General features: G+C 34.5%; 1 protein-coding gene across 1 annotated transcript; it reads left to right on the top strand.

Moving 5' to 3' along the window:
• The first annotated feature begins 3,858 nt into the window (after positions 1 to 3,858).
• Positions 3,859 to 12,499, top strand: LOC113728907 (phenylacetaldehyde reductase-like). Its single transcript, XM_072077516.1, has 7 exons — positions 3,859 to 3,897; positions 4,127 to 4,315; positions 5,130 to 5,292; positions 5,949 to 6,005; positions 11,424 to 11,553; positions 12,188 to 12,278; positions 12,470 to 12,499. The coding sequence occupies exons 1-7, from the start codon at positions 3,859 to 3,861 to the stop codon at positions 12,497 to 12,499; spliced, it is 699 nt and encodes a 232-aa protein (XP_071933617.1).
• The last annotated feature ends 2,355 nt before the right edge of the window (positions 12,500 to 14,854 follow it).

Raw genomic sequence — 14,854 nt, 5'->3', positions numbered from 1 at the left:
AAGCTGAAGATAGTGCAATAAATTCAACTTCCATGGTTGAATGAGTTATCACCGTTTGCTTCTTTGAAACCCATGAGATAGCTCCACCACCAAGCATAAAAATCCAACCACTAGTCGGTTTTTGCTCACTAATACTAGTAATCCAACTAGCATCTGAAAACCCTCAAGAACACTAGGAAAACTATTATAAAAGAGTCCAAGATCTTTGGTTCTTTTAAGATAACCAAGCACTCTACAAATAGCTTTCCAATGATCTTTACTTGGATTTTTAGTGTATCTAGCTAGTCTACAAACCGAGTATGAAATATCCGGTCCAGTGCAACTCATTGCATACATAAGACTACCAATAACACTAGCATATTGTAGTTGAGCTATTGGTTTACTGGTATTCTCATACAGTTTAAAGTTAGGATCAAAAGGGGTGCCAACTTCTTTCACACTGAAATGTTGATACTTCTTTAATATTTTTTCAACGTAATGTGATTGAGACAAGGCAAAACCCCCACTATGTCTTTTAACTTTAATCCCCAAGATAGTATCTATTTCACCAAGATCTTTTATCTTGAACTTAGAAGACAAATACTTCTTAGTTTCTACTACACCTTTAAGTGTAGCACTAACAATTAGCATGTCATCCACATACAAACAAATAATCACACTTTACTCACTATTGGATTTGGAATAAATGCACTTATCAACATTATTGTACCTAAATCCACTATAGAGGAAAACAGATTTGAATTTCTCATGCCATTGTTTTGGAGCTTGTTTCAAACCATATAATGACTTCACTAGTTTACACACCTTATGTTCATTACCCGGGAGTATAAAATCTTTCGGTTGTTCCATGTACACCTCCTCATATAAATCACCATTTAAGAAGGCTGTTTTAACATCCATTTGATGCACATGAAGGCTAAAAACAAAAGCTAAAGCTAGTAGTACTCTAACAGAAATTATCCTAGCCACAGGTGCATATGTGTCAAAATAGTCTATTCCTTCATTTTGTCTATAGCCTGTAGCTACTAATCTAGCCTTGTAAGTAAGAACAGTTCCATCAGTGGCATATTTCTTGCGAAATACCCACTTACAACCAATAGGTTTAGAACCTTGAGGCAAGTCCACAAGAACCCAAGTATTGTTAGACAATATTGAGTCCATTTCATCATTCACAGCCTCTTTTCAAAATGCAGCATCTCTCGATTTCGTAGTTTCATCATATGTCTTAGGGTCATCCTCTACACTCAACAAAATTGGATTTTTATTTAGTAGAGAATCTCTATTTCCTTCTACTAGAAAAACAATAGCTTGAAGAGACACAAAGTCGGGGGGCAATTGTTTTTCTTTTCTTTGTCTTTGACTCCTCCGGTTCAATAGAAGTATCAATTTCTTTTTTTTTTCGTACCACTAGAAGAGGCTGCATTTGGTGAGGATGGATCTATATTAACTGTTGAATCTCTAAGAAACTTATCTTCAAAGAACTCAACATCCCTTGACTCAACAATTATATTTGAACCAAGATCAAGTAGTATATAGGCTTTCGAATTTTCTGCATAGCCAACGAACACACTTTTAAGAGCTCTAGATCCCAATTTAGTTCTTTCATTATCAGGGACCCTATAGTAGGCTATATAACCCCAAATCCTTAAATAAGACAGATTTGGTTTTCTATTTTTCCACACTTCATAGGGAGAAATTCTAGTTTTTAAGGAAGGAATTCTATTATGAACATGACATGCAACTAACAAAGCTTCACCCCACAAATTATTTGGCAACCCTGAACTCACAAGCATGGAATTAACCATATCTTCAAGAGTTCGATTTTTCCTTTCAACCAAACCATTTTGTTGTAGTGTGTATCGTGCACTGGTTTGGTGTACAATTCCACTTTCTTCACAAAATTTTGAGAATTCACTGGGGAAGTACTCACCCCCTCTATCACTTCTCAAAATTTTAATTTTCTTATTCAATTGATTTTCTACTAAAGCCTTGTATGTTTTAAACATACCAAATAGTTCTTCTTTGTATTTCATAAGATACACATACACAAACCTAGAACAATCATCTATGAATGTGACAAAGTATCTATTTCCTCCTCTAATTAGAAAACCATTGAATTCACACACATCAGAATGCACAAGATCAAGCATTTGTGTTTGTCGTTCAACTTTAGGAAAAGGCAACCTTGTAATCTTGGCTTGAACACAAGTTTCACATTTCTTATTTTCAAGGTCATTATATGAAATTAGGCCATCTTTAGACATAAATTTCAGCACTTTATGATTCACATGTCCTAACCTACCATGCCACAAAAAGTGAGAAGAAGTAGAAGCGAAAGAGTAAACAGAAATATCATTCACTTTATTAATATTCAACTTGAACATTCCATTACAAGAATAGCACTTCCCTACAAATACACCATTCTTTGACAAAATTACATTATTTGACTCTAGTACAACCTTCAATCCTTTCTTTTAAGAATGTCCGCAGACACTAAATTCTTAACAACATCGGGAACATGAAGTACGTTGGTAAGAACCAACTTTTTACCGGATGTGAATTGAAGATGCACATCCCGTTTGCCATGAACCTTGGCTCTCACTCCATTGCCATGACAACTTCATGACCTTCAAAAAGTTCATAACTCTTGAACTGATTCTTATCATTGCAAACATGAATTGCAGCACCAAAATCATACCACTAATCCTTTGAAAGCGTAGGTGTCGTCATATGAAGTTCAGTCACCATACCAAAAGTCATCATTGCTACAATTTCTGCACACTCATCAACAAGATTAGCACTTGGAGGAACATTTTTCTTTTGTTTCTCGTTGAGTTTGCACTCGGCCTTATAATGGCCTTTCTTACCACAATTGTAACAATTTCTATTTTTTTTTTCTTATTGTCTTTTAAATTAGTATTCTCAGGCCTCTTTCTCTTACTACCAGAATTCATTTTCTCTTCAACCATATTAGTTTTAGAAGCATTGTCAATTTCTAGTTTTTGAAGTATTCTAGCCCCTTCTTCAATTCTAAGATGTTTCAAAACACTAGATAAAGTTAATGTTTCAGAAGTGTGAAGCAACTTCTTTTGGTAATTATTCCATAATGGTGGTAACTTTGCAATTATTGTACCAACTTGGAAAGATTCAGAAACTTCAACACCATAATCTTTAAGTTTAGAAACTATCACTTGAAGATTATGAATTTGGTCCATAAGAGAAAAAGAATCAACCAATTTAAACTCAAAATATTTCTTAATGAGAAACTTATCTGTGCCTTGCTTTTGGGTTGTATACTCTCGCTCAATTGCAGCCCAAATTTCCCTTTGATTTCGTACTTCTTGGAACATATCGTAGTAACTATCTGAGTGGGTGTTGAGAATGTGGCCTTGGCAAATAATCTCGTCCTCTTCACGCTTTTGCCTTTGTTTTGTCACTTCCTTGGACTCACCTTTCGCTGGAGCAGGAATTTCTAAAAGATTCGGATTGAGAATGTAAGCCACATTCAATGCAGTGAGGAAGAACATAAGTTTGTCCTTCCAATAGTTGAAGTTGGTTCCGGTTCCATCAAGTTTGTCCAACTTAACGAAATCTTGGTTCATAACTTTGATGGCACTCTCTTGTGTAGACTCCATTCTTGTCAATCAAGCAAACTTCAAGATTGTAAGAAAATAATATAGAAGTACAAGACTGTATAGAGTCAAACCAGAAAAATTCAAGAGAGAATTCTATAGAAACAAGTTTACATAAATGGGGATCAAAACTTGAAGAATTCAAGGTGTGTAATCACTTTCCTTGAAGTTTGATTGCCCCCACTATCTTGCTAATCCGGTTTCTGGGCAAAAACTCTAGGATACAATGAATTCTAATTTAGACAACCAAGTAGCAAGTTCTTGGGTTTGTCTAGTCAAGAATAAAAATGTTTAAGTTAGTTTTCTGGTGTTCAACATATTGATTTATACACCCACAACATTCAGAAAATTGTTAGAAACTGTTCACATGTAACTTTTCAAAGGAACATGAAGTTTCACTGTAAAAGGTGCTTCCAAGTGGTGCAAACCTTTCCTATTTTGCAAACTACATTACCAGTAATGACTTCGTTTTTTGTCTTTGTTTCATTTTCTAGGCAGAACTACTGGAACCTGCAGTCAGAGGAACAGTCAATGTGCTACGGTCATGTGCAAAAGTTTCATCTATAAAAAAAGTTGTTATAACATCTTCTGTGGCTGCAGTTTCAAACAATAGAGAATTAAAGGAGGACGTGGTCATTGATGAAAGTTGGTTTTCTGATCCATCATACTGTGAGGAGCAGAAGGTATGTTATCATCTATTTCTATCTGTTAAATTATGCATATATGGAATGCTAGATTTCTGTAGTTTCAACTTGTTATTGGACAAAATCTGAGGAGCTTAGTCCAAGCATGTGGAAAATTAAGATAGGATATTCACAGCTTCATGGTACTTTTATAGGAAAGAAGGATGTTTTTTTGGGGCAATTTTATTGATAGAACCCTTTGATTAAAGGGTAGGCCGGAAAGGTAAATCCTCTTTCTTTTCTTCCTTTAAGTAACAGCTTAGCTTTAATTGGAAAGAGATATTGAAGTATGGAATAGTCAACCATGCATCTCCTAAATGAAGCTGTAGAATCAAGTTCCACGTTATTGTCTAGAAAGGCATTGCAAGAGGATCAATGTTTGCTTGGTCAGATGTCAAGGAACTTTTGCTAGAAAGTGCTGAATATGGCTTGATCAGTCACAAGTCAAATACCTTTGTCGTTCTGTGTTGACTCGTGGATGAAGAGATCATACTATCAAGAGTGTGTTAACACTATGGTACTTTGCAACATCCCTGGCACATAATTAAATTAAAGTATATTGGTGAGTCTTAAAAGGAAAAATCAATGCCATTCTTAGCATCCTTGAGAATCAACTTAATCATTTGTAAAACAGCTTGTCCAATATGCATGCTTTCAATTTGTGCTTTACGACCGCATAAGTAGTAGCTTGAAATGATGGAAACAGGATTTACCATTTTCTAAAAAATTTAAATATTACTTCTTAATTGAGTCTAAAAACTAATGTATTTTCTGCTACAAAGCAACCAACTTTTTAAAAAATTTTATGGTGTAGTCTTGGTATGCACTTTCAAAAACCTTGGCTGAGGATGCTGCATGGAAATTCACAAAGGAGCATGGCATTGAGATAATCACAATTTATCCAGGATTCGTAGTTGGTCCAATCTTGCAGCCATCTATTAATCTCAACATAGAATTGATTCTCAACCTAGTGAATGGTATGTCGCGAGCTGTATTAGATGCTCATCTGTGTTTTGTTATAACTTTATCATGAACTAAAATGTTCTCTGTTATTGTACAACAAAGTATCTATGACACTAATAAAATTGTAAGATTCTGCTAGCTTATTATTGTAATGGAGCACATAATTGACAGAAATTTTTAGAAATGTGAACTAATATATCAAGCTACTGGTCTATCTGCTAGTCATGCCAAAAAGTTTTGTTGTCCAACCATTTTTCTGACATTCATGTTGCTTGCATCTTCTATTCTTTGACATTGAGATTCTATGCAAATTTCAGGAAGAACAACACCTTTTGGGGTGGAAGATGTTATAACTTTTTCTTTCTTGAGGAATTTTTTGGGAGGGCACCGACAGGAAAAATTCATTCTGTGTTGTCGCTGCCTGTGTCTTACGACTACTTGCTAATCAGCTTGTTTTATTTCTTTACCCATTGACACTGACTCTTAGGAGCCAAATAGCCACCTTGTACAGTGAAGATAGGACTTTCATTTCAAGAAGTGATCGCTAATTCAAATCTTCTAGAACTTAAAATTGGAAATTACTTTTTTTTGCCTATCTAGAGGAGAGGAGAGGTGAAAAGACAATAGTATATATGCTTAAAGAACTCATTAACTTATCTACCGAATGCAGGGGCTAGAGCATTTCCTAATGCAACTCTTAGATGGGTTGATGTTAGAGATGTTGGGGAAATCGGGTAATTTTTCACTCAAAAATACAACTAGTGAATTAAACCGATTCAGTAATTAATAGAAAAGATCGTCAAAACAATCTCTTAAGACAGAATTACCATTCCAAATAAATTTTCAGGAAAGGCTGGAGGGGTCACAAGCTGTCCCACTTAAAACCTAGTCTCCTATGATAGAATTTACGTGCACGGTGTATTATCACAATTAGATCCGTGTATACATAAACAGTACATACACACGAATAAGAAAATACACCCAAAAGAACCGTATAAAAACACTACAAATAAACTCGACAAATATATTGAATACTATAATACAACCGAAAAGAAATTATCAAATAAATGCGTAATAAATAAAAGAGATAAGAAAAAAACGCACCTGAAATTGATAACGAAATTCGGCAAAATGTGCCTAATCTCCGAGCACCGCCTAAGCGACCTGCTCTTAATAATTTGGGAGAAGAAAGAGTATAAAATTTTGGTGTATTTAAATTGGGAGGGGAGAGTGTTAATTTATAACTCTCAAACCCTTCCCCAAAAACTAATCCCACTAATGTGGGATAGAAAAAATGCCAAAAAGTCAACAAATCTCCATTTTTGTATAATTTCTAGTCCCACCAAAAATACAAACCTTCTCACTCAAACAAAATAACAAATGGTCCTTGTGATACTTTCAAATTTGTGCCAACTCAAATGTGCAGGATGTTGACCAAGTCTAAACAATGTTCAAATTTGGATCTTGTAACCACCTTGGTCAGCATATCTGCAGGATTCTCCGTAGTCTGAATCTTCTGGAGAAAAATCTTCTCTTCTTTGAGAATTTTCCGCACGAAATGATAGAAAACATCAATGTGTTTCGTTCTTGCGTGCAAGACCTAGTTCTTTACTAAGTCAATAGCATTCTGCCTATCACAAAACACATTAATGTTATTTTGACCAACTCCCAAATTTTCAAGCAATCCTTGAAGCCAAATTGCCTTCTTCACTGCTTCGGTAATTGCCATGTACTCTGGTTCTATTGTAGACAAAGTCACTGTTGACTGCAAAATAGACTCCCAACTAATTGGCGACTTGACAAATGTGAACAAGAGCCAGTTATAGAACGTCGCTTATCCAAATCATCTGCAGAGTCAGAATCACAATATCCAACTACACAATGATCAAGTCATTCATTTCGCTCAAATACTAATCCAACACCTACACTATCTTGGATATACCGTAGAATCAATTTCACAACTTACCAATGACTCTTGCCCGAATCATACATGAACCTGCTTATCATACTAATTGCTTGTGACATATCGGGTCTCGTACATACCATTGCATACATCAAGTTACCAACTGTATTAGCATACGGGACTTTCGCCATGTATGCTCGCTCTTCATCCGTCTTTGGCGATAATAAACTGTTAAGTTTCAAATGAGGAGCAAGCGGAGTACTTACAAGCTTTGAATCTCTATTCATACCAAATCGTTGCAATACCTTCTTCAAATACTACTTCTGTGTCAGATAAAACTTGCCTCTCATCCTATCCCTACTTATCTCCATGTCGAGAATTTTCTTAAGCTCTTCCAAATTCTTCATCTCAAATTTTTTACTCAATTGCGCCTTCAATTTATCAATTTCAACTTAACCCTTTGACGCTATCAACATATCATCAACATACAAGAGTAAGTAGATGTAGAACTCATCTCGTAACTTGCGCAAATACACACATTGATCATATTTGCTTCTTGTGCACTTCTGACCCATCATGAACTGGTCAAATCGTTTGTATCATTGCCTCGGTGATTGCTTCAATCCGTACAACGATTTGTTCAACTTACAAATCCAATTTTCTTTACCAGCAACTTTGAATCTATCTGGTTGAGACATATAGATTTTCTCTTTCAAGTCACCGTAAAGGAACGTGATTTTCACATCAAATTGAGCTAATTTCAAATTCAATTGTGCTACTAAGGTTAACAAAATTCTAATAGAATGTTTAACAACTGGAGAAAATACCTCATTATAATCAACTCTTTCCTTCTGAGCGTAGCCTTTAACTATCAATCTTAGCTTGTAACGAACATCATTCTTGTTAGGAAATCCTTCTTTCTTTGCATATACCCATTTGCATTCAATTGACTTCTTGCCTTTTGGTAGTTGTATCAACTTTCACGTCTTGTTCTTCTGAAGAGATTGCATCTCTTGTTCCATAGCATCTTTCTATCTACCATTTTCTGTACTTCAAACTGCTTCAGGAAAGATGGATGGAACATCATCAACAACTGGAAGTACATAGGCCACCATGTCGGTAAAACGAGTAAGTTTTTAAATTTCTCGTCTTGGCTATTGACGGCAATTAACTCTTGTTGATATTGAGCTTCTTGGGTTAAAATCTCTTCCTCATCTGACTCCTTTTCTACCATGGGACAGTCACTGATGCTGCTATTTGTTGGGCTCACCATTATCTGCTCAAACTCCACCCGTTTCGGTGTACACTCCACCTGTTGCGGAATACTACTGGTTCCATCTTGTGCTACCTTATTCAACATGGCAGATTCATCGAAGGTAACATCCCTACTGATAATGATTTTTTTTTGCTTCTAGACACCACAAACGGTATCTCTTAACTTCAGTATTAAAGCCTATAAAGAGATTTCTTTGCATACGGATCCAATTTTGATTCATTTATATGATAATATGTAGTAGAACCAAAGATATGCAAAGAATCATAGTCTGTTGCAGGTTTTTCAGACCATACCTCTAATGGAGTCTTGCCACCTATTGCAGATGATGACAAGCGATTGACGAAATGTTGAGCGTATGTCACAGTCTCAACCCAAAACTTTCTGCCTAACCCACCATTAGACTGCATACAACGAACTTTCTCCACTAGTGTCTTGTTCATACGTTCTAACACCCCATTCTTCTGCGGTATTTTTCTAACTGTGAAGTGTCAAATTATGCCATACTCTTGGCATATCTCTTGGAATGATCACTCTTGTATTTTTCACCGTTGTCTGTTCCAAAAGTCTTGATCTTTCTTTCCATCTGATTTTCAACCTGAGTTTTTCATTTAAGAAAAATTCCCAACATATCATCCTTGTTCTTCATAGTAAACACCCAAATTCTTCTGGAAAAATCATCAACAAAAGTGACAAAATAGTACCTGCCTCCAAAGGATAGAGTTTTAGCAGGTCCCCATACATCTGAATACATATAATCCAAAATACGCTTGGTATTATGGACGGCAGTGTCAAATTTCACTCTTCTCTATTTTTCTAGAGCACAATGCTCACAAAATTCTAATTTGTAAATTTTCGTACCTTTCAACAATCCTTGTTTGGCAAGATTTTACAAGGATTTTTCACCAACATGTCTCAACCGCATATGCCACAACTTTGTTGCCTTTGCATCCTTCTTGCTACTGGAAGATGTTGCTGCTGCTGCTGTCCCAATAACTGTACTACCTTGATAGTAATACAGATTATTCTTCCTCACGCCTTTCAACATCACAAGTGCTCCCAAAGTTACTTTAAGAATTCCATCTCGCATCATCACAACCAGGCCTTTGATTCCAAGACCCCCAAAGAAAAGAGATTCTTCTTCAAATTCAACACGTACCGAACATCCTTCAAGATTCTGGTGGATCCATCATGATTACGCAAATTAATTGAATCTATCCCAACTATTTTACATGGATTGTCATTTCCCATGCAAACAACTCCATCATCAAATTTTTCGAATTTAAAGAACCACTCCCGCATGAGAGACATATGGTAGATGCAACCTAAATCCAAAATCCACTCATCTGGATGGAATGTTGAAGGTGATATAACCAAAGAGAAATCTGATTCCGCATCACTTTTGCACTCTGACATTTGCGTCTTGCGAAGTTTTCCCTTTCTTTTTTTAACTTTGGACAGTCTTTCTTCCAGTGTCCTTTCTCATGACAGAAAGCACACTCATCTTTGGCAACTTTGCTTTTCGATTTAGATCTTCCTCTTCTCCCCTTTGATTGACTTTGCTGACGATCTCTTACCACTAACGCTTCATCTGTTGTAACTACTTTGTTTCTCATTTTATCATACTTTCTCAATTCATGACTATACAAAGCAGAACATACAGCATCTAAAGACACATTCTCCTTCCCATGAAATAATGTAGTCTCCAAATGTTCAAATTCATCAGGAAAGGATGACAACAACATCAAAGCCAAATCTTCATCTTCAAATTTCACGTCTAAATTTAAGAGGTCTGCTACTAATTGATTAAACATAGTGATGTGTTCATTCATAATAGTACCTGATTGGTAATCGAATCGGAACAACTTTTTTTTCATAAGGAGGTTATTCTGACCACTTTTATTCAGAAACTTCTCCTCCAATGCCTTCCACAATTTTCATACAAAAGTCTTGTTCTTGAAAGTATACTTTTGCTCTCTGGACAAACACGATTGAATAGTTCCGCATGCCAACCGATTTATAGTACTCCAATCCTTCTCTTCTATGTCATCTGGTTTCTTTTCTTCAATGGCAATGTTAAGACCCTGTTGGAAAAGATAATCTATTATCTCGCCTTGCCACATGCCGAAATGGCCACTACCGTCAAATATCTCTACCGCCAACTTCAAACTTGACATTAGAATCCTTGACCATGTGGATGAGGAAGCAGATGCCCCAGATGTAATTTTTTATGTGGATTCATTTATCGGTGAATCGTCTAACGCCATTACAGACTCAAATTATAGTATTCAATATAACAAAGTACAAACAAACCAAAGGACGAACCTTCGGCTCTAATACCACTTGTTGGGAAAATCGGGTAATTTCTCACTTAAAAATACAACTAGTGAATTAAACCGATTCAATAATTTTCAAGAAAGATTGTCAAAACAATCTCCTAAGATAGAATTACCATTCCAAGTAAATTCCTAGAAGAGGCTAGAGGGGTCACAAGCGGTCCTACTTAAAATCCAATCTCCTATGACAGAATTTACGTGCACGGTGTATTATCATGATCAGGCCCGTGTATACATAAACAGTACATACACACGAATAAGAAAATACATCCAAAAGAACTGTATAAAAACACTACAAATAAATCTAACAAATATATTGAATACTATACTACAACCGAAAAAAACTACCAAATAAATGCATAATAAATAAAAGAGATAAGGAAAGAACACACCCGAAATTGATAACGGAGTTTGGCAAAATGTGCCTAATCTCCGAACACCGCTTAAGCGACCCGCTCTTAATAATTTGGGAGAAGAAAGAATACAAAATTTTGGTGTATTTAAATTGGGAGGGGAGAGTGTTAATTTATAACTCTCAAACCCCTCCCCAAAAACTAATCCCACCGATGTGGGATAAAAAAAATGCCAAAAAGTCAACAACTCTTAGATGGGTTGATGTTGGAGATGTTGCCTATGCGCTTATTATTGCCTTTGAAATCCCTTCTGCAAGTGGAAGATATTGTCTGGTTGAGAGATCAGCACATGCCCCTCAGGTCATCAAGATTTTGCGTGGACATTACCCTACTTATAAATTTCTGGATAAGTAAGTCTATTTTTTCATGTCAATTTTGTCAGTATATGTCCTTATAGGCTGTTGGTGATGGCAATATGCACCTCCAAGATGTATCACATAATTTTTGTTTATATTTAACAAAGTACATACATCAAATCCAGAATTTTCTGCATCTTTTGTCTCATTTTCTCATCAAATGAGCTCTTTCTCAAATTTGTTTCTAGAATTAGGTTCTTCTTAGGATTAGGATCTCCAAATTGGTTTCCTCTGCAAATTATAGATAATTGAGTTTTAGGTGATGGAAATGAATTTGATTCTGGTCACCTAAGATTCTGTTTGCCAGGTTTTGTCTCAGCCAGCATTTTCTGATTTTGTCTTTTTCTAGTTTTAGTTCATATGGAAAGTTCAAAAGTTAATTAGATAAATACATCCCTTCCATTAATCCATGCAATTCGCCCTTTGATATAAAGGGCAAATGGATTATAACAAAAGTTTTAAACTAAGTTTTGTTACCATATATGACAGAAATTTTGTATAAAGGCAAAATGCTCGTGAAGCGTTACTGTCTCCTGCAAATTTTGTGGAGTTTAATTTTACATTAGCATTTTCTTTTCAACTATGCTTTATTTACTTGTCTTTTCTGAATTTTCTTAACATATTACAGATTGTCAGACAATACCAACCTTTTTTATCCAGCCCACACAATATCCAACGAGAAGGCAAAGAATTTAGGAGTTCAATTTATTCCTTTGGAGGTCAGCTTAAAGGATACGATTGAAAGCTTCAGGGAGAAGAATTTAGTTAGCATCTAATTCTAAGCCAAGGCATTGTTGTATTGTATTTAAATTACCAGTGAATAAATGTGAAACGTTATCCTTTGTGAGAAATGGTACATGAGTTCATTCATGTAATTTGTCATTTATTCTTCATGTTAATTTGGTAACAGGCAATTCAAAGTGGATTTGAGAATGTATGAATTGTCAAAGTGGAGAAAGCGCATGTAAATTATAAATGTGGTGTAACCACCAGAAACTAGTCCTTTTGGATTGTTATTTTCTAGAGTTTTTATTGAAAAATGTGTTATAGTGATTTAATATATGTGAGATAAAAATATTATTAGAAAATGTATTCATGAAAAATATAAAATTTTTTTGAAAAAAAAAAGAAGCAATCCAAACGAAAAAATGATCAATGCTTTTAATAATACAAGCACAAAAATACGTGCATTGAATGTTACATATATTACTTTTTGAAAAGGAAAATTTTACACAAATCTTATGATCCTTGAGAAATTTACTAAATCACTGGTATGACTGCTTGTCCTTGTGCTTTGTGGCTACAGCAGTAGTAGCTCCAACTGATGTGCAGGATAAAGCAAATAGAAGGATAAATTCTAAGTTCCGATGTGGATGGACCATTGAACCCAATTAATTTGTAAACAAAGCACTAAAATAGATGGACACAAATCACTTGCCAGTCATAAAACAGAAAATTCTTCTTCTAACAACAAATGCAAATTTCTTTAGCAGCAACATCCACATACTGGTGAAGCAGTGAAAAACGAGACAAGAACTTGAACAATTGTTCAACCAACATGCAAAACCTGAAAAAAAAAAACATATATCAATAGAGTCACACGATTATTATGCATGACTTGTCGAGTTCAATTTAAGTTCGGTTTAACAAGCAAACCAAACCAGATTCAGATCTCAATTCCAAATTGTTAGGCAGCAATTCATTACAAAGGTGACGCTAGTAATGGGCGACAATAGGAAAAGAAAAGGAGATGATAACATCGTATCTTTTCAAACTTCAAAATTAAGTGACAATATCTTTAAGTTGGTCAGATAATTGCTTATTTTGTTTTCTATGGTATTGAATAAATTCCTCACTTCTCTCGATTCTTTTCATAACTTTGATTCGAATAGTATTTCTCTGAATCTCTCTTTGAATAAGAAAGGCTTTTTCTTGGGGAGTGATAGTAGCGTAAGGGCTTTTTCGAATGTATATGGTGTCATATTTAGGAATTTGATGAGCTGGAATACTCTGTCTGCCATAGCTGGTTTGGGCAAAATATTGATATCCTCTGGATTGGATATCTTTTTCTTTGTTTTGGAGTTTGGGAGAATCTCTCTGAGTTCTCAAATAATTGGTATATTCTCGTTCGTCTCTTTGAGTCATCAATTCACGATCCATGTCCTTGTAGGAATTCTCTAGTAAGAAAATCTGGTAAAGAATTATTTTCTCCTTTGATAAATTCTATTTCAAAATCAAATACAGATAAAATAGCTTGCCATCTAGCAAATATTTGCTTTGAAACTATATTTTGAACATCTTTTTGTAAAATTTCTTTGGCAGATTTACAATCTATTCTAATTAAAAAAATTTTATTATATAAATCATCTTGAAATTTTGATATACATAAAACTATTGATAAAATTTCTTTTTTAATAGTTGAATAATTCTTTTGAGGATCAGACCAGGTTCCTGAATGAAATCTAACTAACTCCTCTTTAGACTCTTCTAATTTTTGTTTTAATATTCCCCCATATCCTAATTCGGATGCATCTGTTTCAACTATCATGAATGCTTTAGGATGTGGTAAACATAAGCATGGTAAAGATTTAATTTTTTCTTTTAAATATCTTATTTTTTGAGTATGTTCTTCTGTCCATGGCTTTGGATTTTTCTTTAATCTATTAAATAATATAGAGCATTCTTGTCTTAATTTGGGAAAGAAATCTGCTATATAATTTAAGCATCCTAAAAATCTTTGTAATTGATTCTTATCTTTTATTTCATCGGAAAATTTAGTAGTGAATTCTAAAGCTCTATTAATTGGTTTAATTGTGCCTTGGTAAATATCGTGTCCTAAAAATCTTATTTTTGTTTGGAATAATTTCATTTTTGGTGCAGAAACTACTAATCCATTTTTCTTAACTATTTTTAAAAATATATTTAAATGTTTAAAATGCTGTTCTAATGATTCAGAAAATATTAATACATCATCTATATAAACTATACTAAATGAACTGTAAGGATTAAAGATGTCATTCATTATATTTTGAAATTCTGATGGTGCATTTTGTAATCCAAATGGCATTACATTCCATTCATAATGTCCAAAGGGTGTTGTGAATGCTGTTTTGTATCTATCTTTTGGATTTATTAATATTTGCCAATATCCTGATTTTAAATCAAATTTTGAAAATATTTTTGCTTTAAATAATCTGTTAAGCAAATCTTTTTTATTAGGAATTGGATATCTAATCCATTGCAATACTTTATTTAATGGTTTGTAATTTATTACTAATCTTGGAACTCCTCGTTC

The sequence above is a fragment of the Coffea arabica genome, chromosome 2e (assembly GCF_036785885.1).
Source record: "Coffea arabica cultivar ET-39 chromosome 2e, Coffea Arabica ET-39 HiFi, whole genome shotgun sequence".
In the NCBI taxonomy this organism is placed as follows: Eukaryota; Viridiplantae; Streptophyta; class Magnoliopsida; order Gentianales; family Rubiaceae; genus Coffea; species Coffea arabica.
Note: the sequence above shows the minus strand (reverse complement) of the source record. Positions and strands in the feature narration are given on the sequence as shown.